The 24,734-nt window shown below is 39.2% G+C and overlaps 2 protein-coding genes across 2 annotated transcripts; both read right to left on the bottom strand.

The window, feature by feature from the left end:
* Positions 1 to 2,507: 2,507 nt before the first annotated feature.
* On the bottom strand, positions 2,508 to 18,461 carry lonrf4 (LON peptidase N-terminal domain and ring finger 4). The gene is made up of 12 exons (XM_079250246.1): positions 17,712 to 18,461; positions 16,134 to 16,252; positions 14,675 to 14,797; positions 12,611 to 12,778; positions 12,401 to 12,518; positions 12,145 to 12,220; positions 11,790 to 11,904; positions 10,333 to 10,454; positions 10,086 to 10,244; positions 5,817 to 5,979; positions 5,521 to 5,670; positions 2,508 to 5,229 (listed from the first exon to the last, which is right to left on the bottom strand). The coding sequence occupies exons 1-12, from the start codon at positions 18,007 to 18,009 to the stop codon at positions 5,080 to 5,082; spliced, it is 1,761 nt and encodes a 586-aa protein (XP_079106372.1). The 5' UTR covers positions 18,010 to 18,461; the 3' UTR covers positions 2,508 to 5,079.
* Positions 18,462 to 19,564: 1,103 nt separating this feature from the next.
* med7 (mediator complex subunit 7) lies at positions 19,565 to 24,054 on the bottom strand. Its single transcript, XM_079249602.1, has 2 exons — positions 23,951 to 24,054; positions 19,565 to 20,463 (listed from the first exon to the last, which is right to left on the bottom strand). Exon 2 carries the CDS (start codon positions 20,452 to 20,454, stop codon positions 19,690 to 19,692), a length of 765 nt encoding a protein of 254 aa, XP_079105728.1. The 5' UTR covers positions 20,455 to 20,463; positions 23,951 to 24,054; the 3' UTR covers positions 19,565 to 19,689.
* Between the last annotated feature and the right edge of the window lie 680 nt (positions 24,055 to 24,734).

The following is a 24,734-nucleotide window of genomic DNA, read 5'->3' on the forward strand; positions in this document are numbered from 1 at the left end:
GTCAAGCTGTCAGTCATGCAACACTGAAGGTCAATGTCTTCCTCCTAAAATATCCTTTAAATCATTGAGTGCATCTTTGGAGGAGTGAAGGAGCTTCCAGATAAGGAAATGAAAGAGTTCTGCTGCTTTATCCTGCAACATGATGCTCCTTTCTGGGCTTTCTTTGTCTTTCTGGTATTTTTGGGATCTCTTGTGTTTCTTTCGATTAAAGTATTAATAATGTATTCCGTGGTGCCACCAACAGCAGGTGGCAAATATGTTTACTTTTAGCTCTCAGAGGCACTGACATACAAGAGCATACTCATGGGTTTATCATTATGTTGACACTCAAGAGGATTATGCAAAGAAACAAGTGAGCTTTATCAGCTCCGCCACCCACAAGAGGGCACGCACCCTGAAAAACTGTCTTGAAAAAGAGAAACAAAGGCAGATTTGGCAGCTTGAGCCTGGATCTCCCTTGTCCGCTCACTCATCTTCCTTTCAGTATGCTCATTTCTGCTGGAATTACCTCCTCGTGAGCTTTCTTTCACACTGTGGAACATAAACACAACACTTTAAAGTTTCTCCATTTCTTAATTGATAATCCCTCTCTACCTCTCGGGCTGGGTTTTGTTTCTATGGCAACAGAGCTGCATCCATCCTCCGAGGCTCTCAATGTGGCTCTTTTTCTGTTGTTGTAAATTGCACATCGAGCAAGCGTTGACTGTTTTAGTGGAAAACCCCAGTGAGTTGATCCATAAGTTTAGAGGAAAATGGTTACAGATTCACAGACATGCTTTTTCTGGAAGGAAGCAAAGATCCTAAACTTAATCCTCCCTGATGATTTGACCCTCCTTAACATAAGAAAAGACCTCAAACCTTCATTTTTTTTCACAATTAACCAAAACATCCATGATGGGGAGGATTTTCCCTCATCTTTCCATCCCTGTTAGGAAACTAGTCCTCGTGACAACACACACACACACTTACATGCACACAGTTGGTTCTCCCTTTGCGATCACTCCTACAAAACGCCTGTCATCCTTACTCACTCATACACAAGCAGGGAGTCAGAGCAAGCTGATGGATCAATTTAGTACAGAAAAGCTGCGGCATTCTTCAAATGTAATGGGCTTTGATGTAGACGCTGAGCTGCATTACAGAGCCCCGCTGAAGCCACTGAAACCTCTTTTTATCTGACTGATTCCTATGCAGGGGATGTTGGCAGACATTTACTTCACTCCTGTTACACTATTCTCTCTTGCCTTTTTTTTTCCTGTTTGTAGAAAAAAGTAATTAATAATAACCCCCTCTCACCTACATTTTTTTTTTTTTTGTATATTAACTTACAGATTTGCTTTTCAACATCTCGCCCCTGTTTTGAGACTTTGAGCCTGGAAGCATCAGAACAACACTCAGATTATTTTTTTCTTGGTTCAAAAAGCAACTCTTTGTTTTTCCTAACTTAGCTACACACTGCCCCCTGGTGGAACATGTGTGTATTGTGTGTGTGTGTGTGTGTGTGTGTGTGTGTGTGTGTGTGTGTGTGTGTGTGTGTGTATGTAGTTTGTTCACCTTTTGCTTACATTAGGCAGCAACAAAGATCCCACACAGCGGCCTTCCACGTATTAGACTACAGGAAAAATAAGGAATAAAAAATGATCTATTTGAACTATTACACAACAGAAATGCAATTCTAAGTCTCCCAAACAAAAAAATGTATATTTCATTACATAAAGGACTAGTTTCACTCATTTTATCTGAAATCTTTAACCTCTCACTGACAAGGTCTATTTGTGCAGCCCTCTGCTTCAGATGACACGCTCAAATTAGATGCGGTTGGTTTTCACAACTACATGCTGAATTTGTAATCTCGGTTTGAAAATAAAGCGGAGACATTTTAGGTTATTGCAGAAGTGTCATTATCATGTTTTGCTGTCACCTGAAGCACAGCAGAGAATTAAAAAAAAAAAAAAAGAAATTAAAAATAAAAACACTTTACGTTGAGTGAAAACCAGAGGAAAAGCAGCCAAATTAATGCAACTAGTCGTGTCTGTTAAAACTGTGAAATGTTCAAACTAAAAGCCGACATGAGCAGTTTTACAGATGTTGTAATAGAGGTGTTACACAGGGCAGTATCTCAGGAACCCATCATCGCATAACCTTCTACCATATCATAGCAAACAACATTATTTACAATGGATTATTTGTTGTTGTTTGTTTCTCTGGCTGCTTGCTCAGCTCTTTGTCCCACAGCAATGTGAAAAACATATTTTTGTTACATTCTCATATAAATGCTTGGAGCTTAAATTGTTTGATCTGAGTGGCAACGCTTGGTAGTGTTTCAGCCGAGGGTCTCCCGGTCAGATTGAAACTGGAGAAATTAGCACTTTTATGGCTTTTCATGACTCTTTTTCTTTAACACAACTTATCTAAAATAAATCCAAGTATTTAAAAAGGTGAAACACAATTTACCACACACTCACACACACACACTGAAACACATATAATACAGAAGTTCCTTTGAAAATCTTTATTCATAATAACACATAAAAAGTCATCCAGGGAGAAAGCGAGTAAACAACAATCAGATTGAGATCATTTGCCGGTGCAGGCTTCCACTCAGTGGGTTTAATGTGGTGACGAACAGAGAGGTATTTGAAAACTGTGCAGAGAATAACCCACTGGCCGCTGACCATCATAGCCAGACCACACTTCCAGCAAGGCAGCAGGGTGCAGCAGGGACACGCCGCCGAGATGCTTTTCACAACCTTTTACCAACAAGACAAGTGTCAAGGCTCCGTCCTGTGGGGGATCGCTGCCAAGAGTGTCTCACTTAATATGCTTTGCGCTCTCTTGTTGGGAGATGAAGTGGATCGAGTGAAAATTGTTTCACTGGCGTTGTTGAGGCTTTCCGAGGGGCTAAAGTCAATGGACGTCTGCCGAGGTTTAACAGAGGAAAAGACGTGATTTACGTCTTCTGCACTGCAGTTTCTTAGCAGCAGGATAAAAGAAATCATCAAAGACAAAGAGCTTTAAGTACCGAAAGGAGTCTTAAACTGTGCAACAGTGCAGAAATTAAATAAGATTTAATCTCACAAAATGTAAAGAAGGATGTCAAAAAAAAAAAAAAAACACAATAACTTGCACAAACTTGCCAAAGCATCCATGCACAAAAAAAATCTATTGATTTAGAGGTTTCTGAAGTACGGTAGGTAAGAGGAGCGAAAACACCTCAGTGCTTATGATGGCCATTCAAAACTTCTTCATGAACCTCCTTCCCTTTTTAAATTGAGTTTGCTTCAATCAGGTGAAGTATTCCCAGCACAGAGTTCAGAGATGAGCCTGTTAATCAAGTCACCACTGCCGCCCCAGAGTCCATCAGTTTGGTAATTCGTTCACCACTCACAGGGATGTTCACAGTATCGTGATTACCCCTTTAATTCTGAGCTATATCTACATTATCATACAGACAGGGCTGTTGTTCTCAATCACGCAAAGTGGATCTAGAAGAGTGTTAGCTGGACATTTTTAAGTGACATGTCTCCCGTTTAAAAAGAAAACAAAAAGGGTAGTTTGCTTTTAGAAAGGCATGAGGGTCAAGGCCTAACTTCCATGAGTTTTAGATGCAAACCAGCAGAAACACAGTGACGACTCAGCTAACTATTTCTATAAAGCGTATAACGCAGAGATACCTATGGCACATTTGTCAAAGTAAAAAAACAACAAAAAAGTCACCCAGTTAAGCCCGAAGTTGTTCGGAAATATTTTTGTTTTTGATGTTTTTTTTGTTTGTTTGTTTTTTTTTTACACAACGTTGCAGCTGCAACATTCCATGGAATGTAGCACTACATCAATAGAAATCACAAAGTCCAACATCCACGTCCTGTAGAAACTCTAAGACTTCCATGCCTCCTGATGAGTTGGCCGAGGCACTCAAAGGCACCGTGAATGGTGGTAGACGGGCCGGACAAAGTCAGGAGGCGGAGCGAGGGCCTGAGGTAGGTGTCGTGGCCTACATGGACGCCAGCCCACCTTCCACCTTCCCTCCTCGTGGTAGCGGGGACTCAGTCCAAGTCGGACTACGACCAAAGTGTTTTCTGCAGCTACTCTTTCGCCTGAAGGGAGCCAAACGTTACAGTAGCTGTTATCAGTGCCATCAACAGGTTATATCTGATTTTAAAAATCAAAAAGAAAAAAAAAACACAGCTGGTGAAAATGGCAACTGACAGAAGTGACTTCTTCACACCTGATACACACATGCTGTGTTCTTCAAGGCCATTTCCCAACATCGTGAAGTTATTTGCAACTGAATGATAAACAACAACATCCAGGCAGCAGCTCTCATTCATTCCAGCTGCAGAACTGTGAGATTATTAGTTATTATTGCAATCTTTCATTCAAAACAGGGGTCTTTTAATCTGATCCGGTGGTACAAAATGAGCCACACTCAATCTTAAAACAAATGACAATCACTCCAACATAAACACTGACGTGCACCATCCAGGTAAAATCTCAGTACGTTATATCCGATATTTATATTAATTCTCACTCCAAACGCAGCGGGGTTAATGTAATTAATAAAGGGTCCAGTTAGAAGAGGCAACGCACACACAGCACATTGTACTGAACTGTACTCGCTTGGCTGTTGCTGCTTCATCTTACAACTGGAGGAAAAACAGTGACATCAAGTGTCCATATCGAGCTATATTATTTGAAAATAACCTAATTTAATGAAGTCTATCCAAAAATAATCACCTTTTGATGACCCAAAGTGAGACGCATCTTTGGTCATTTTGGTGTAACAAAAACAAAATAAGCGAGCTCAAACAACAAGAAAAAAAACCCTGCAAAGTCTGCATTGTGTTCTGCAGTAAAAATCCCCGACGTCCTGTCCCGCGATTGGCCAGGTGCCACGTTAAAACAGTCCCTCTTTGATTCAGAGTAACCCTAAACCCAACATTAAACTCTGTATTGTGCGTGCATTCACTGATTTCATTCTGCTTGTTTGTGCGTGCGTAATATTTGACTCCTAACGTCGTTGGGGGCCACAATTCCCCACAAGCCGCCCCTCCCCTCCACCTGGGTGTGCTCTGGCTCTTAGCTCTGAGAGAAGTACTCAAGGACAAGGCGGAGGTGTCCCAAGCGGTCTTTGAGTGAGGTCAGGGAGAGGACAGTTGTCTGATAGGCAGGGTCCAGCTGCAGGACGGACAGCAGCCACCAGCACCACGCCGGCCCGTTAACAGAAGCCTAGAAGAAGTCAACAAGGGCAGAAATAATGGAATGTGACTTTTGTCAGTACATTTAAATAGGTGAATGATAAAGAAGTCAACAGGCACATCCTTTCTCCTCTGCATGCTGCAAGAAAAAAGGTCATTTGCACTTAACTTTGTTTATTTTACTTTATTTGCATCGTGTCGTTCAACAACCCGATGAAGCCGTTAATGCGTGAAAAGCATGCAGCATAAGTAAGACGCAATCAAATCTGTGTTTTCTAAGCTTGGGCAGAAGCTCCGGCTGCAGTTCCAGGAAGTCACTGACCTGAATGTTTTCCTCCTTGTCCGGCAGGCTGCCGTACTGTCTGTTGATCTGCTCTCGGATGCGGCTGCCCAGGCGGTGGTACCAGTCCTGAGCCTGCTGGTACACACTGTCATGAAGGTGCTGCAGCAGCTCCAGGTCACTTTCATCAACCTGACACAAAAGAGACACAAAGACACTAAGGATCTGAGACAAACGGAGCCTGATAACCACAGAAGTGTCCCGGTTATGTTTTCCAGCCAGTGTGTGTGTGTGTGTGTGTGTGTGTGTGTGTGTGTGTGATGTCCAGAAAGCCTCACCTTGATGTCCTCCAGGTATTCTATGTCAGCGGTGTTGTAGCCATCTCTCTGACCTCTCTTGAGCACTCTGAACCTGCGCCCTCCGACTGTTTCCACGTAGGATCGTCCGTCCGGGAGCAGCTCCAGGCCGAGGATCTCCAGCATGCAGCCGTAGTCTGCAAAGCTGAGGAGTTGCCGTTTTGAGTTGATCGTTATAATCTTACACACATTAAAGCTGATTTGAGTATTTGGTCTTTTACTTTCGGTTTTACATCTAGATGCAGGTGGCTGGAAATGTTATATAGTCAAAGAAAAAGTATTTCCTTAAATCTTTTTGTGGGAGAGTGGGGGGGGGGGGGGGGGGGCGCGAAATGGGCAGCAGATCTCCAAGCAGATGGGCATTCATGCTGCCATTTTCCACCTCCTCAGGGTCAGACATGAGCCATTTAATCTGTGTCCACTGCTCTGTCTGTTTTTGCTGCACCGCTGACAATCCCATCAGGCTCTGCTGAGCCCGCTGAGAGCTTCACAGAGAGGAAAATGTCAAACACAGTTACTTGAAACCCATGCAGACTTGCTGAAGCAACTGCATAAACAATTACAAGGTTGTGCCTGCACTGTGACGAGAAGATTCGAGTGCAGACGCTGAGCTTTGGATCATTGGTTATTTACATCCAGAACGGGAGATTATTTTAGGAATTACAGCTGTTTAGTGGACAAGTATGGGCTAGTATGTAGTCATTTCTTCATCAGTAAAACAGGTAAAGGTAGAGAGGTGGCATTTAAAAGAAAGACTAAATGCAAGTGAAAATCATTTAAAAAAAAATCGATTGGAGAGAGAAGGAAAAAAAAAACAGTTCAGAGAAGAGGCAGAAAAATAGATTAAACTCTAAACGTCTGCAGGTTTGTCATCTCGAGGACTATTATACATCTAATGAAACAGTGTGGACTTAATTATTAGGGGTGGGTCGATTATTTAATCGGTTCATCGTGAGGTGGCATGTGCCAATTCAGTTCCTGTTTGTAAATGTTCAAAATCAGTTTTTTTTCAAAATAATCAAAATGCTGCAAAGTGTGACAGGAATATAAAACGTTGCGCATCCTGTCCAGACACTTTAGGGCACAGGTGTCGAACTCCAGTCCTGAAGGGGCGGTATCCTGAAGGTTTTTGTTGTCTCCATGCACCAACGCACCAGACCAAAACGTAAAAACAGGCTGACAAAGAAGCTGTTGGATGCGTTTGACTCGAATCAGCTGCATTGGTAGAAGGAAACAACAAAAACCTGCTGGATGCCCTCGAGGACTGAAATTTGACACACCTGCTTTAGGCAGACGGACCGGTCCGTCCCTTTAAAGTGCCAGGGCGGAAAACGGCAAAGCAAGATGGCAGCTTGCAGGTACTGAGCGTGTGATTTACTCATCGGGTTTAAAGGCAAGAATTCAGAAACATCTTGGTTTTTATGGACATAAGAATGGACAAGGCTTGGACAAGACAAGACTCCATATGCATGTTGTTTAAAGTACAAATAACATAATAATAAGGCTACAAACATGAGACAGCACCTCTGTTCCCAGCTCACGTTAGAGAAGGAGAAAAAAAGCTCCCTGTGTTCTGTTGGTTTGGCATGTTGTCAGAATCATGGCCACCATAGCCTCGTCTGTCAGAACACGTCATCGATACAGCTCTGTATGCTGCTTTTATAGATTAGTTACAATAATCATTTATTTAGCTGTAGTTATTTCAATGTTAATTATTACATTTTCAATCTCATGCAGTTTGGGAGAAAGCGCTGGACGCTAAAGTCTGGGATACAATACCTGAATAAATGACATTACAACCTCACTTGCAAAAAAAAATAACAGGAAAAAAAACTGTATTATTAGCAGTTTTATGCACTTCATCTGGGCTTTTAAGTACATTTTCCTGTCAAGCTTTAATCATGTAAGAGATGCACTTAAGCAATGTGCAATTAATACGCAGTAAAACAAAATTCACTATCAGCTGCATGCCAGCACAATATCTGAGTAGTCAGTGGTGGCAAGTCAGCGGGTTTTCAGTTTTCTCGACATTGACTAAGTGTACGCTATTCTGACAACACCTGTTGTTGTTGTTGTTGTTGTTCCTAACTATCGCCAGCTCATGCTTCCTGTAGATTCCATGGAAAAATATGAACATGAAAAATATGTTGGATTTATTTATGGTTTGACATGAATAAAAGATATTTGGATATTAAGTTTGTTTTGTTACTTGAATTAATGGATAAAGAATGGATTTTAACATAATGATAAGTTGTGTCTGAGTGAAAGAAAAATCCTGAAGGAGGAATATAGATGCTGGAAAATCATCAAATTCATATTCGAACTGAAACCCTCCGAATGGTGAGGTTCCTAAGATGACACACACCTATTAATTAGTATGATTTTATTTCTCTGCGTGTTACAACTTAGCAGTGTTGCGCCTGATACTTTAAAAACATAGTTATAGTTACTAGTTACCTCTCCCAAAAAACAACTGAGTTAGTAAACTGTTACAGCATCCCCAAAGTAACTAGTTACCAAGAAAAGTAATTATTACATTACTTTATTTATGTTCTCATATTTTCCTTTCAACATCATTTTAAATTCATCTGCATGTTCACTGATTTATAATAAAAGTGAATATTACATCCGACTGATGAATGAAAACAGAAGAAAAAATCCTCCACGCTGATCTCCACCTTCTCTGGAGAAACAGCCAACGTGAAGAAACACGTTTTCTTCTGGTCATATTGAGCATTTCTTATAAGGTTCTTCTTTTATCTCTGTGAAGAGGAAGAGATGTCTGTGACTCTTTGTTTTTTCTGGACGCGTTCGTCTGTAGGTCATTTGCATGTCTGGCTGCGCACACTTGCCATTATACTCTTCCCCCATCCATCATTATCACTTATGTTTCGTGGTTGTTTCTCCCCAGAAGCCTCTAGTCAGACGAAGACAGCTTCAGTGTGAGGGGTTATACCAACGTGACGCATTTTACCGTCAGTAACGGTGGTGACGTTGTAACGATGGAAACAGTCATAAGTTGGATTACTCGTTACTGTTAAGAGTTTATTTTAACGCTCCTACTTACACATACGCCACTTGCATTTTATTTAGTCTTGTTGAAATAAAAACTATTGTAATCTGAGGCATCATGTTGTCATGTAGCAGCTCATGTATATATATATATGCATATGTATATATGTATATGTATATATATGTATATGTATATGTATATGTATATGTATATGTATATGTATATATATATGTATATGTATGTATATGTGTGTATAAATATATATATGCAGCTGAAATCAGCCAAAACTGGGAACTCTGACAGGGTCAGTTTGGGCTGTTAGGACAGTTTTTGTAAGCGTGGAAAGTATTGCACCGTTGAGGATCATTATGACTTGTTTCGATAGTATTTTCAGAAACCCAGAGGCTGCTTCACGAGCCGCAAGTCAAGAGTCAGCCGCATGCGGCTCGTGAGCCACCCAATGAGTAACACTGGTCTATGCTAACGTAAACACGATATAATATACGCTGGTATCTCGCAAGCTATGCGATATGGTTTTTTGAATCATTCAGTGTGTTGTTGTAAGACACAGGTGTTAAACTCCAGTCCTCGAGGGGCCGGTATCCTGCAGGTTTTTGTAGCCTTCATCCTCCAACACACCCGACCAAAATTAGGTTACATAATAAATAGTTTGACAAGAAGCTGCTGGATCCATTAGATCTGAATCAGCTGTGTTGGAAGAGAGAAACAACAAAAACCTGCTGGATACCGGTCCTCGAGGACTGGAGTTTGACACACCTGTTGTAAGATGACTAGATGTTGCATGCTGTGAATTATGAAAGTTTAATCAAACCTACATAGTAACTGATGGATGCTCAGGGAGGCATTTTGCAAAAAAATAAAAAAATAAAAAAATAAAGGTTTCTTGTGAAACATACTAGATGAACTATGTCAGCATGAAGAGATGCCCATCGTCTCAGCACTATCTGAGGATCTTTTTAGTGAAACTTTACAAGGCGCTAGCTCTCTACTTTAAGACCCTTGCGGTGGGCTGTAAACGGTCACGTTTGCATTCTTTCACAACACTTTACTTTTAAACATAAAAATGTTGCACATTAGCAGGTCTGTGTGATAGGTGACTTAATTTTTTTCTTTGTGTTTATGTGTATGGTAGAGGCGATGGACAGGGACATCTATGTATATCAGGAGGTGTGTGTGGGTGTGTAAGAGATGGGAGGTAAAAGAGTGTGCTACAATACCCTTTTCCATGCTCATAGCTGCACATGCCAAACTTCTTGGTGCCCGTCTCCATGCAGCGACGCATCATCAGACGATATCGAGGCTCAAAGATGTGCAGAGGGCAGGGCACTCCGGGGTAGGCCACCGTGCACACAAATATGGGGATGTCCTTGGTGAGGCTGGAAGAGAAAGGAAAAACTCTGAGTTTAGAAATGTATTTAAATGAGTATAATAATAAAGTGTGTACTGGGTGAGGCAGGATCCTACTTGGACAGTTCAGCCATCTCCGCATCGTGGATCTGTTTCCTCTCAGCCAACTGAGAAGGGAAAAGTCTGGACATGATGTCCTGGAGCAGAATTGTTGGATTGTACTTCCTGTTTTTTAAGTACTGGGAGGAGGAAAACTACAGTCAGTGTACAAAAGATGCAATAGTAAAAGCTTGAGCACGGTGTTGTGAGGGCTGCGGCTGCAAAGACCTTCTAACACACTCCTCTCAGGCAACATGTAACATTGATTAGGAACATTTAAACCTCTCTTTCCACGTATTCCTGAATAAAAGATGCTGTACATGTTGATCTGATGGCTGCCCTCCCTGAGTCGGGTTCTACTAGAGGTTTTGTCTTCCTGTTAAAAAGGAGTTTTTTCCGTCCCACTGTCGCCTCGTGCATGCTCAGGATGGGGGATTGGATCGAAGTCGAAGTTTGATGCAATCAGTTGGTTTCTATTAGCTCAGCTATTTATTATGAATTGGCTTGAACTGATGTGTCTGTAAAGTGCCCTGAGACAACATTGTGGTGAAGTGGCGCTTTACAAATAAAGCTGAATTGAATTGGATAGAAATCTTTGAGTGTTTTCACTGTGTGAGATGGTTTTGTTACATTGGGACTTTCTGACTTCCAGGACCAATTCCCCCTCTCTTTAGCCATCGTTTTGGTTGTGTTATGCAATATGGAATCATTTACTTTGTAAGAAAGTGTTTATCTTGAAGAACATCAAAATCATTTTCTTAAAAGGCATAAAGGGACAAAGTTCATTAGGACAAAATAAGTCCAAAAGACTGCTATAAAACATTACAGATGATTTTAGCTCATTGAAAAATGAGCTAAAGTAAACTTGTCCTGATCAAAATGACTGATTAATGATTCATTTTATAATCTATAACATGAATAACTTTATTTCTGTGTGTTTCTTTCCATAAAACTTTGATATCGTGACATCACACTTGCATTTAAGTGGTTAAAACTGTTTGACTGAATACATTTTTGGAGTTTTGAGTTTGAAAAAAAAGATTTGAACAAAAAAACTATAGAAATTTGAGCTGTAGTTTTAAGCAGTTGTTATCTTTACAGTAAATTCTAAATGACACCCAAAAAAAAACAATGCATCAATGTCAGTTTTGGTAAATTAAAAACTTTGTTAATCTCTAAAGATGTTCATTCAATTAAATAGAAATAATCATTTCATTTTATTTTTTTTATTTTATTTACTTTTGTTTTTATTTTATTTTATTTTAATTTTATCTTATTTTATTTTATTTTAACTTATTTTATTTTCCTTGAATGCACATATGTTTGGAGTAATTTAATCTAGTTATTTACTAACATATGATCAAGGTAAATGGAAAACCAGTCATCATTAGGAAAAAAAATGATCTGTTAAGACCACAATGTGGAAGCTGTTAACTAAGCAGCTTCTTTTATTAACATGTATTCACAGCATCTACCTCTTGTAGCGGATGCTTGCAGAGCGGACAGCGCAGGTTGTGGTCCAGACTCCTCTCGATGCAGTTTTTGCAGAAGGTGTGGCCGCAGGGAGTTGTGACTGGCTCAAAAAACAACCTGAAGAGGACAGCGACGGACATTAGCTTTACTTCAAAGCAGCTAAGCAAAGGCAGGATGATCGCTCTCCTCACTCTGAGGCTTTCAAGTGTCTTTGTGCAACATGTGTGTGTGTGTGTGCTAAACATTCACCAGAAAGATGAAAGCAATAATAGAAGTAGCTAGATATCAGACACCAGAGGAGACAACCTATACACAGTGATGCATTATGGGTTACAGCATGTGATGGGGGACACTGACCTGATGCAGAGAGGACACTCAAAGTCTGACACAGTGAGAACACCCAGCATTTCCGCTCCGTGTGCTTTGCTTTCACCTGAAAAGAGAATTCAGTTCAGTCACTAGATGCATCTGCAATGAGCAAACAAGATAAATGTCATTTATTATGTCATTTCAAACCATCTGGTAAGTATTTAATGAAGCTGCTGATGATTCATAATAAGGAAAATAAAGATTAAGAGGACATTCAGATCATAACGAGTTTGTCTCAGTCTACCTCTTCCATGCCTATCCTCCTTCCTCATCATCATCTCCTCATCCTCTTCAGCAGCAGGGAGGAATGAAACAGCTTGGCAGAGGCTGAGGCAGCATTCGGTGCTTGCGTCATGCTTTATCTTGGAGTCAAACACATGAACAGCTTCTTTGGTCAAGATTTTTTTTTTTTTTTTTAGATCCAATTCTTTCCAACTCATGCGCAAACGTCTACCTGGTGTGCATCTCTCCTCCCTCCGCTGGGATGTTTACTCTCACCGTGCATCGGCCCCTGGGAGCCACTCAGGGTGGTGATGGGGCAGGGCTCGTTCAGGTACTCGGTCAGCACCTGCAAAATGCAGGAAACCTCTTCTGGCACTGCGATTCCCTCCACCTCCAGGATCTGCCAATTCAACAGGTGTCACACGATAACTCACAGATTCAATTTCACAACTAAAATTAATTAAATACGTTGACAGATGTGGTTAAAGCATCATTTAAAGAGATTTTATGAGCAATAGCTGTGTCAACTAGTATTACTAACACTCTGCCTGGATCCATCCATCCTACTTTACCGCGTTGAGCAATGGAGTTGCGTGAATTCTGTCTGATTTCAGGCAAACAATTACCACTAGCAGATCAAGAAAATATTAACCAAATAACCATTGGTGTATTGAGATGCATAAAGTCACACATAACCAACCTAAAACTGCTCGTTTACTGCGTGTAAGTGTTGAAACTTCCTTTATTACTTCATATTTTGCTTTAAAGAAGACAGATTTGTTATCTTGCGTAACAGTTAAACTTTCTGAAGGTCGTTTCAAGTTTTTCTCAGACATTGGTGACGTTTTCTCCATTCTCCTGTCCAGTTTTTATCCTTGACCATTTTCACTTGTGTCTGTCAAAACCTTCACCCAATACTATGAATTAATCAAGCTTAAAAAGGTCCAAGTCAAATAATGAGCCAGCATTGTCTTAACACACGTCACGCTAACACGCTACCTTGTATATAACCTACAGTAGCATGTTTCTTAAGGATCTTTGTTACATGCAGCCTCTTGCAAAGACAGTTTCGATGCCATTTCTTTCCTTGCATCTATAAATAATACTAAAAGCAACACAGTTTTACATACAGTTGTGCTCATATGTATTCATACCCTTTCATAAAAGAAAAGGCTGAATTTACAACAGTCACTCAAATAACTGGAGACTTAACAAAGGAACAATCACTAAAAATTTGCAAAAATATAATTTAGTAATATAAGACACTTTTTTTTCATTTAATTGAGTTGAAGAAAAAACAAACAAATTGGTCCTGGACAAATTAGAGACTTTTCTGTTGAACAGTGGGACAAAATACCTGTCAACAGGTGCAGAAGTCTGACTGAGAGGAACAGAAAACACCTGACTGGAGCGGAAACATTAAAGGATTCTTCAACTAAATATTACTTTATGAGTGATGTAATGTGCAATAAATTATCTTATTTGTTTGCTTTTTTTAAAAAAATATTTCTATTGAACCAAAATTAGAAAATAATGTAATGATTTTCATAAAATTTTTATTTATTATTACTTTAGTCAATTTCATCTTATTTTACAAGAAGCTGTTTTTTTCTTTCTATAATGAAAGGGTATGAATAAATATGAGCAAAACTGTACATGGCACCTAACAAAGAGTTATTAGTCAAAACGTAGCATGTTGTGTCGTGTCGCAAAACAAAGCCAAGAAATTGGAGAAAGCAGAGTACAAAAGAGAGAATGGCAAATGATCTAAAATGTAATGACCTTCACAAAAAGTCAAAAATAAAAATCTTTTAGCTTGCATGGAAGGGTGACTGTCAAGAAGCCATTTTTAAGGAAGGAAAACAGGGAGAAAACGCTGAGGTATGCCAAATGACACCAGAATTATTCTGAAAATCAGTGCCAACAGCTCTGATGTAATGAATCTTCCCCAAAGTCCAGACATCAAGATTATTACAGCAACGTGCGATCATGTTGACAGAAAATAGAACAAAAAGATGGTCAAGGTCCAAAAAAACAGAGCTTTGAAAATTACTAAAAGCATCCTGGAGAAGTATTCCTGAAGACTACTTAAAAAGCATGATAAGAAAGCTACAGGGCTCAGAAATGTATCACAGCACCTGTAATGGAAGCCAGGATTAAACCGCAGCCCACTCACTTTGAGGCTCCGCAGGTAGAAGCCTGCTCTTCTTCTCTGGTACAACTCCTACACTACATGGTCTCTAGCTTTCTTCCTGCTAAATTTTCCTGTGATCAGCGCTCGGGAAGACAAACAAACCTTCTTGATCTGGCTCTTTGCAGGACCAAAGTCAGCTTGAAGTTTGAGGCAACGGTGGAACTGGATTAGAGCTTCTTTCTGCTGACCCATTTCCAGCAGTACATTCCCTTTACGAAAGAAGCCCTGCAGAAACACAGCAGTGCAATCAGCACAGAGCGCAACACGGAACCTCACAGCTGAAGAAGTGACACCAAATACGTTGATGCGTATGATGTAACTTCTTTTTTATTTTCATACAGAGATCTGCACTGTGTACCATCATCAGCTGAAATGTGACCTGTAATGTGGCATAACGCCGCTCTGGAAGCTAAATGTAAATGATGTCTGCTTTTTCTCCCCTGGTAGTGACGCCCACTGCCAGCGAATAATTAGGTGACATTATGACATAAGTATCTGTTTGGATAACACTATGAATGACATAACACTGATAAAGGCAAAAAAATGGCTCTAAATAAGCTTGGGTATTACACTAGGGCAAAATATAGAGAGAGGTAGCAAGTTCTTTTACTAGTTATGCAAGTGCAGTTATGTGTTTGTTACAAAATCAGACAATTGAGTTACCATCTGTAAGAACTACATTTAACGGCCAGAAACTGGTATGTCTGAGCCAGAGTATAGGTTGGTAAAACCCTGAAAATTTATCTCACAAGTGATTGTGTTTCATTTTGATTGATTTTCAATTAGACTTATTTTAAACATAACAATCTAGTTTACAATTTAATGGCAAATTTGAGGCCACTTAGTTTCATAGCAGTGGTATAGCACGTCAGACGGCTATCTGTTAGCACATATTCTGCTCCTCTAACATATAAACTTAAATGTTCCTACAAAGATGCTGCAGTCCAGCTTTGCAAGTCTATCCTTTACAAAAATGTCTACAGCAGGGGCCTCAGACTCATTTGCGTACAGGGGCCACAAACAGCACCTTTTGGTCTTATGGCATAAAAACCTATAAATGGCAAAACTCCAAAATTATTCCTTTTATTTAGACAAAGAAGTCAATTATGTATCAAATTACATTGGACAAATTAGGACGGAAGAGTTACTTTAATTTTTAAAAGAAAAAAATGCTGTTAATGTTTTATTTGCAACTTTTTTTATTTATAAAATTCATCCCCACTGGTCAGCTTGGACCATCTGGCGGGTTGGTTTTGACCCCCCTTGGGCTACACATTTTTATGTAAATGCACTAAAAATCAGTTATTACGCAATGAAATCAATTATATCAAGTTTAGCACCTTAATAACAACTGGGGCCAGAGAAGGACACACACTTTTGCAAAATACCTTGGATATGTTGATGTAAATATTTTATTTCCCTTCATTTTATGCTATTCTTCTAAACAAAATTACCTCTAACTGAATTAAGAAACAATAACAACAATAACCAGATTTTTTAAAAATAAAAATGACAGACCTGAGGACACTTCAAAACAAGCCTGAAAGGATTCAGCACTTACCTCTGTCCAGCCGGGGTGAAGGCAGCAGAGGTAGTCGAGGTCGGTCAGAGCATCGGAGAAACGCAGCAGGCCCAAGTTAGCCTCAGCTCTGCATAACTTCAAACTCTGATCACGTGAGACTAAAGATGGGGGAGGACAATGTGAAACTTTTGGAGCATTACACAACTATTTGAGGCAAGTTCCAGTCACATAACCTTCTTCTTACACTGATATAAATGTGTAATCACATGCTTGAAACACCAGTTAATACCAGTAGGAGCCTGAGACAGCAGCAGAAGGGCTGATTTATAAGCTGGAGAATTTAAGCTCCCAGTGCTAACAGCATGCACACACACACACACACACACACACACACAGTGCTTCACACACAAACATGTCATGTGCACCGTGTCTTTATGATTCAAGAACCCATTAGATAGAATTCTAGCTTTTCACATGTCGACACCTTGTTTACACTGGTTACTGATTTATAATACTTTAAAACCAGATGACATTTTACTGCCATCATGTAACAAAAAGAGCATGTGTGTGTGTATTGTGGACTCAAAACTGTCACTGTTACCTAAAGCAGTTATACAAGTCATGTTTACATGGAGTAGGCCTTAAAAACACTGACTCACCAGTTGTTCTCATTATATATAAAACAAATAATAGTAATAAAACAACCATTTGCAAACTTATAACTGACAAAAGGAAAACTGCAGTGCATCAGTGTTCCTAAAGATCATCACATAAGAAGCTACAACTGCAGAGCATGGGAGGTAGCTGTATTTAATTGGATTGGCAAACATGGATGTAACTCAGTGGTAGACTGATTCACTGTAGCACAAGCACTCCTGAAATCTCCAGGACGCCTACTGACTTGATCAACATATCTAGGGCAAAAGTTTCTGTCTATTTTCTCGCAGTTGCATGAAGAAAATGAGGTCAGTTGCACTTATAAAGTGGAGAATAAGTACCTGCAAAATGCTGATGATGCAAGAATGCTTTTAAAGACTTTCACAGGTAACTTTGCATCACATCTTTGAGCATTTTTAATCCTTGTTTTTTTTTTTGTTTTTTGTTTTTTTTACTACAGAAAACACATAAATACAGTTTTGGCTCGGCCTGTGCACAGTGCATGCTCCCTACTCATCAGCTGTTAAAGCTCCTTTTAACTGTGTGTCATACCGTGTGTGAGCAACTGGGGAAGATGGGAGCATACAGAACCACACTGATGGTTCTTGTGATTGACAATCCTTCAGTTTAATTTATTTCTTGTGTATATTCCTGCAACTACATGGTCCTAGCCTCTCACAAAGACAGCTCCCTGACCTGGCTTTTCATTCAGGTGATCAATCCAGGCAATAACATTCCTGAATCCTGATGACATAAAATGTTTTATTAAACTCTTATTCTGTTATTACACCTCCTGAGTCTCCTGCTTGTGACACACAAATCTGCAGGAGATCAGTGTGCACCAGCCAAGGTAATGTGCAGTGCGTCAAAAAGAGGAAACACAAACTGATTCAGCGTTTTTAATCAGTAAATGTGAACAAGTCCCTGCAGCAGAGCAGATTTCATGAGTGTGTTCCTTACCTAAGTGTAGTCCCTCATTGGCCATGCGTAAAGCTTCCGGGAACTCGTTGGCTTTGAGCTTCTCTTGAATTTGGCACTTCAACCTTGCCTCGTCGGTGCAACACTTTTCAACGACACTGATGAGCAGTACGTTGTTTTTCATGCCTTTCACCTCTTTTTGTTTAAATCTCTCTTTGCACAGCGGGCATTTTGAAGGGAGATAGCCCCCCACGCACCTCCGGCAAAACGTGTGGCCGCAAGACATGGTCACCGGCTCACACATCAAGAGGAGACACTGGGGACACTCCAGTAGATCCATTGTATACGGGATAAGTCACCAGCACGATGTCCCACGGGAAGAGCCTTTTGTTTTGTTTCTTGAAGTAATCCAGAGAAGATTTACTGGGTTTTTATTTTTATTTTTGCACCGACCATTCAAATGGCATCCTGGCGAAAGACTACAGAGATGTGCAACACATTTACACGCACCAAACTGTCCTGCTGAGGTTTACTGCTAGTTTCAGCCCCGATAAACTCACCTCAGAAAGGAATCTTTCCAATAGAAAATATTTACTGACATTGTCGTTTCGAGCCTTCACTCAGTCTTTGGTTTGGAACAGACATCTTCCCTTTTTTCTAGTCAAGTAAAATAGACACAACTTCCCTTGACGCTCCAAACTTCTGAAACATTAACATTAACCGGACTCATTATTATTTTGTACTATTTAGTAAGCCTGTGCCCGCTTTTAACCCTGGTAGCGAAGCATCCAAAGCCACGAAGCGAGGTTACTGTGTAACACCATTACGTTACATAAATAAAAGTCACGTGGCGCAGAAGTTGGGATTTGATTGGTCGAGAGGGTGGCTTTCCGCCCTGTTGTGAAACCCAAGGATCCCGAGTTTCATAACACAATTCCTGCGACTAAAGTCTCCCCCCCCCCCCCCTTATTTTATTCGTGATGCTGTATGCATACACAGGATTAATTTGCAGTCGCGTATGTACTGATTACAAGATTTCTGTTTTTTGTAAATGCTCCTCTGACAGCATAGGGAATCCCAGCCGAGGGAAACGTTCAGGGGGCGTGGTAGATGGATCCATACAGCGCTGCAAATGTTTCTTTCAAACTCTAATTTTTATACTTAAGTTTTATTGTTTTAGGATTTTTTTTTAAAGTGTCATAACCAAACTTGCATAAGATCACTATGGCTGATGTTTGTTGGTAAATAAATGGAAGATTATAAGATTAAGATTCTTCTTCCTACTCCAATTTTCTTTTTGACATGTACAACAATGGTTGTGTAGTAGTTGTAACTCTGAGGTATATTTTCTGTTTTTTGGATTTGCCAATATGTTATGAAAATAAAGAGGATACAAAAATGTTTAAAAAAAAAAAAAAACATATGTATGTAAAGGTTCACTGCTATATATAAAAGAAACCCTTTTATTCAATTACTGACATTCACCTGCTATACGAGTGTCTGTGCATCAGGCAAACCCAATTTCCATGATTTAGCTATGCATTTAAAGACAGTTAACAGGCAGCCTCGTGGAAATGGTGCCTCCGTTTTTCTAGGAAATGGCTTTACACAAACTGCCAGAAGGCAACTACACAATGGTCACGGAATAAAAAGGGTTTGAGGAAGGGATAAAGGACTATGTAACTTCACTTTATATATACTGACCTTTCAATGACCTCACTAAATTACGCAATTGATGAGCCAGTTGACAAGATTCACAAACAAAACTATCAATATTTAATAAAAATGACATCCCAACTGATCTGTCAAGCACTTTAATCATCTGACTCTTTACAGTATTCAGTAAAACTATTAATAGGTTCTTTTTAAATCAATCTTACAATGCTACAAAGATTTAAGGTTCAAACACTGCAAGCAGAGGTATATTTACAATGTACAGCATACAAAAGTACAGTTCATAGTACAAATACAAAAAGAAAAGAGAAAAACAAAAAAGAAAAATTACTGAACAACAAACGACCTAAGCTATCTCATCAATAATATTGCACATGGCAGCATCTTTGTCCCACATTTTCTCCCTCTTCAAACTTGGGCTCTTCTTGTCTTGTTGAGACGCTGCCATGCAGCTGGCCCCTGCTTCCTCTACATCCATGCTTTCTGGGTTCAGCCTGGGGGCCTGTCCAGAGGAACAACCAGCACTGGCTCCTGCAGTCGCACTTTTTATCCCATCACAGACAGCATCTGAAACATCAATCTGTGGCAGGTCGTCAGGAAGGGAGGCGAGGCACCCGTGGATCATGTCCACCACCCTTTCCAGATGTTTCTGGAACCGCTCTGCTGTCTCCAGCCTCTGTCTCTTCTGCACCTCCATCATCACCCTCAGTGTCTCTCTGGCTTGATGCGGCCTGTACTCATTTATCAGATGGTGCATATGAACAAATAAAAGCTTAATGTCCTCTAGCTTCTCTTCACGTTTTATACTGCCAGGGCTCTTGATAAGGATGTCCAGCAAGTCCAGAAAGTTCACAAGAATGGACATATTTAATTTCTTGAGCTCCCGTTTGTGGTCAAATTGCATGGGATGGAGTCTCTCGATGCCTTGGCTCTCCAAAGGACGGATAATGAGGTCATCGCACTGGAACTGGTTGCCAAACATCATGTAACTGTCTCTGATGGGTGGAGGTGGTTTCGGGGCCAGACCCTTGCGAATATTTTCATCTGTGTACTCTTTAATGTACTGCATAGGCGGAGGAGGTAGGGCACTGACCTGCTGTGGTTCACCCATGATGCAAATCTGAACACAAGCATAAAGAGAGTACATGTTTTTATTAGGAAATGAAAATTAAATGCAATCATATGTAGATGAGTTATTGCTGTGACCAATCAAGTCGCTTCACTTTACTGAAGTATTCTTTATTCATTTCATTCAATTAATCAAATATATATTTTCAAATCTGAACATATCTTCAAGTTAGACTTGAATGAAAGAAGGAGCAGCAGAAGTCTTATATTATTACCCCCTGGGAATCTGGACATTTCTGGACTTTTTTCTTCCCACTAAAAACAAAATATCTGTTTATTCAGCAAACTATGATTTCTATGTAAAATGTACACATGCTAAGTACCTAGAGCAATGAATATAGCAAAACACCAATAATATTGCCAACAATTTCATTTCATTTCTGCTATTTTGTTGGAGAGTACATTATTTTAAAGCATCACAACAATGTATGTATTGTATAAAGATGACATTTCTTTACCTCCTTGTCAAACACACTCACATCACAGGTCTTTCTCTGACTTAGTCTAAGATTGAAACTTGTGTGACAAACCACACACACCAGCAACAATGAAACAAACAACTTGCCTATAAAGTCATATAAAATGACACCTTGTGTCAATGAATTTAGGGGGTTTTTAAATGAGGTAACATTATGTAAAAGCTTTAGTTCTCTGTCAGCACTGATGGTGTTCAACAGTGCACAATGCAAAACCAGCTACTTTTAATAGGCAGGAATCAACTACTTACTCTACAAACTGATATTAAAATGGATTTCTCCACTTAACGAGCTGCCACTCACTACATTGAGAGATTAAATTTTATTGTTCAAGAAAACTGAGTTCAAGTGAATATCAGATGCAGAAACGATTCCATGTAGTTGACAATATATTTTGATTTATACTTGTGTGGCCAATGCAAAAGGTCTATAACAACATCTCCGTCATATGCTCTGCGTAGTTCCGCTGAGGCTGGAAACATCGAATTTTCATCTTTGTGATTAAATGTTTCCATATTTCTCAGAGCTTCTTGTCGAGTTTGTGCAGCACACACAGGAGAGAAACCTCAACAAGACACCTCAACCCTCAAGTCTGAGAGCACCTTGTCATCTGCATTCGCTGCGCATACGCAGACACTGCATAACGATAAATCCAGCTTAATGCTGGCAAAACTATTAAGTCAATGTGAAACTTGACACCTTGATTTCGATTAATCCCACCTACACTTCTGATAAATTCTGTGGTAATCTATTTGATAAAAAGTCTGCAGAAATACAAAATGACAAAAATGCGCCGAAGATTAAATTACATAAATTATGTCAATGTCAATCTGAACTTGCTCTTAAATTTTGTGCAGTTGTTCCTAATTTTTAATAAAATGCACCAGTGACACTGGTAGAAAAAGTCAGTCTGAAGCAACAATTTTGTTATATTTAACATCATAAACTGATGTGAAAGAAATAATCACTCAGAAATCCTACAGTACTAGCAGTTTAGGGTGCTTCTCATCTCTGATTCAAGCCGCCTCATCTCCTTTCTCCTTTGACATTGGCATCAGTCACTGTGTCAATTCCAAAAATGGCTCAGGAGGAAAGAGGAAACCTGCTTGAGGAGCTATATTTAGGAAAAAGTAGCAAACGTACACTCTTTGGTTAAATTTTGTTTACAATCTGCAACGGAGAAAAATAACATGAGAAATAATGTCACACTGTGACTAAAAAGTCAAATACATAAATTGTTGGCTTGCTGTTTAATTCACAGACTTATCTTGTAATGGTTATTTAATATGGCATATGCTATAAAAAAAAAGAAAAAAAAAAAAAAAAAGAAAATGGCGCTGGCTGATTTGTCATATTAAACAACCATCAGTTTAAAGCATTGGACTGAAGGAAAATCAAATACTTTTTTGCCTTTTACATTTCTGTTGCCTATATTATTATGTTTACTGAGAATAGAGGACATTAATGGAGGTTGTCGTGGTAAGTATTAGCTGGAAAAGACTGGAGGAACAGCTTGTACATTTAAAAGTTTACTGTGCATGCTCAGGATGGGGGATTGGATCGAAGTCATGACTCGATGCAATCAGTTGGTTTCTATTATAGGATATGTATGAACTGGCTTGAAATGAATGTGTGTGTTGTAGGGGTGGGAAAATCAAATAAAAAAATTGAAAATCTGGATCTTTTTTTGCTTCACAATTTTAAAATAAATTTTTTTGGGGAAAAAAAAAAAGTTTTTTTTCCCAAATAAAAATCCATAATTTTTTTGTCATTTTTATTGTTTTCATTGAGCTTTTTATTCGTCTTCTTGGGCGTTACAGCAGCAGAATGATGATCTGGCTGCTTGGTTGTTTTTTCGTTATTGAAATCAAGAAAAATGACATGAAAAAAAAGGTTTTATACATTTATTTTGTTTTTAAACTACAAAAATTAGCAATATCAAAGAAATGTGAGAATCGCAATTTAAACAATGATCCATGCCATAAAGATCCATCCACACCATACCATGATCAATACTTTAAAGATAAAGATCCATACAGATCCATAAAGATCAGGTGTGTATTAAGTTAAAGTAAAAATAAATAAATAAATAAAAATGGTAGAAATCCTGCCATGCTTTTGGATCTACTGATGCATTCAGAACAGGTGTTTTCACTAGCAGGCTCATCTACCTTGCTGTGGAGCTGGGCTAATTAAATGCACCTGGTTTAGTGACTGGTTGGAAAGAGGTACCAGACAGGACTTATACTTTATACACCTCTGATAAAGATCCATAATATAAAATTATCCATACCATATCCACATCTATACATGCAAATAATGATCATCAAATGAGTGTTACACAATTGACCTCGGTGTTTTAGCACCAATTTCCTGTTCATCTGCATTTCCAACAAAATAACAGGATTGTCCCGCCCCAGGTTTTGGTGTATGAAGGCGGGATACTGAAATGGTTTGATAAGTAAGTAAGTAAATAAATAAAATGTATAAAAGGGCCGATCACACAATGTAAGTTCAGTGGAGTAAAAAAAAACTGCACAACATCGATAATATCACTGTCAAAACTACAAGTGTCAGTTTTAGTTATACATTTTAGTTAACACGTGGTTTCTATTATTTCAAGACTTATTTTTAATATTTATCTAAGTAGCTTAGTTAACGCACACAAGCAGGCTGTATCTACAGGCTTTTATACATGATGTATATACAGGTATGAGCATACATATTTACTCTGCGAGCAGCATGCAAAAGACTTTTAGCGCCTGTCTACCTATGAAACATAATCCCACTTGGTTTAATAATGAGTTAGAAAGCAAATCCGCAACAGAAGGAGACATTACTAAATGTTTATGTTTACTAACAGGAGACTTTACTATAACCCGCTGCATCTTCAGGAAAACAGCTAGGTAGCTATGCTGCTACTAACCACCACTAAATTGCTCAACCCACACAAAATACGAACACAGCTAGATGTAAAAAAACGGTATTGTTATCTCTACAAACCTTTTATAAGACTCCTTCGACGCTGAATGAAGACTTCGGGTGTTTTAATGTTTCTTAAATATGATGAAGAAATCACTAATGAGACATTTAGCTGTCTCCGCTGTATGAAGAAGTGAATGGTTGTTTCTGTCCCAATTCTATTGGCTGAGCAGGACACGTGAGAGTTTTGGACGCATTTATTGGTTGTAGCTGACTAACAAGCTAACTGTTGATTGGCTGCAATCAAGGGCGCCTCCAGGAATTTTGGGCCTTTGGAAAGACAGTGGCATAGACATAAACATCATAGACGCAGCATTGAGCGCTGGAGAGTGAACCAGCGTCGCTGCCATATTGGATGGGTCTCCGCTTTCGAGTTTTGCTGCAGCGTCGACGTAGTTTCCCCACAAAACTCTTTTTTTTTTTTTTTTTTTTTTTTTTTAATTGAACAACGCGTATATATAACACACAAACAAAATACTTTTCTACATAATTGGTTGATAAATAATGTTAACACAGTTAATAATCTACTAAATGCAAATGATATATTTTACTCCAATGAGGTGTTTAAAAGAGAGGGATAAAGAGAGACAGAGAGAAGCTTAGTGTATCAGGAAATGTCCCTCAGCAGTCTAAACCTGGTCTAAACCATAACAGCATAACTAAGGGATGCTAGCGACCCCTAACTATAGGACTTGTCAAAATATTTTAACATAAACGCACGTAGTTTTTTTTAAAAAAACGTTTTATAGTGATCTGTATCATAACAATATCTCTTCCCTTTGTAACAAACCAAACTGAGAAAAAT

The sequence above is a fragment of the Telmatherina bonti genome (genome assembly GCF_933228915.1).
Source record: "Telmatherina bonti genome assembly, chromosome: 12".
NCBI classification, from domain to species: domain Eukaryota; kingdom Metazoa; phylum Chordata; class Actinopteri; order Atheriniformes; family Telmatherinidae; genus Telmatherina; species Telmatherina bonti.

Coding starts and splice junctions, on each gene's coding strand:
- lonrf4 (XM_079250246.1), bottom strand. CDS start 18,009: ATGGATCTACTGGAGTGTCCCCAGTGTCTCCTCTTGATGTGTGAGCCG. Junction 11,905..12,144: donor GAGTGTCCTCTCTGCATCAG/GTCAGTGTCCCC, acceptor TGTCCTCTTCAG/GTTGTTTTTTGAGCCAGTCA. Junction 5,980..10,085: donor AGCTATGAGCATGGAAAAGG/GTATTGTAGCAC, acceptor GCAACTCCTCAG/CTTTGCAGACTACGGCTGCA.
- med7 (XM_079249602.1), bottom strand. CDS start 20,454: ATGGGTGAACCACAGCAGGTCAGTGCCCTACCTCCTCCGCCTATGCAG.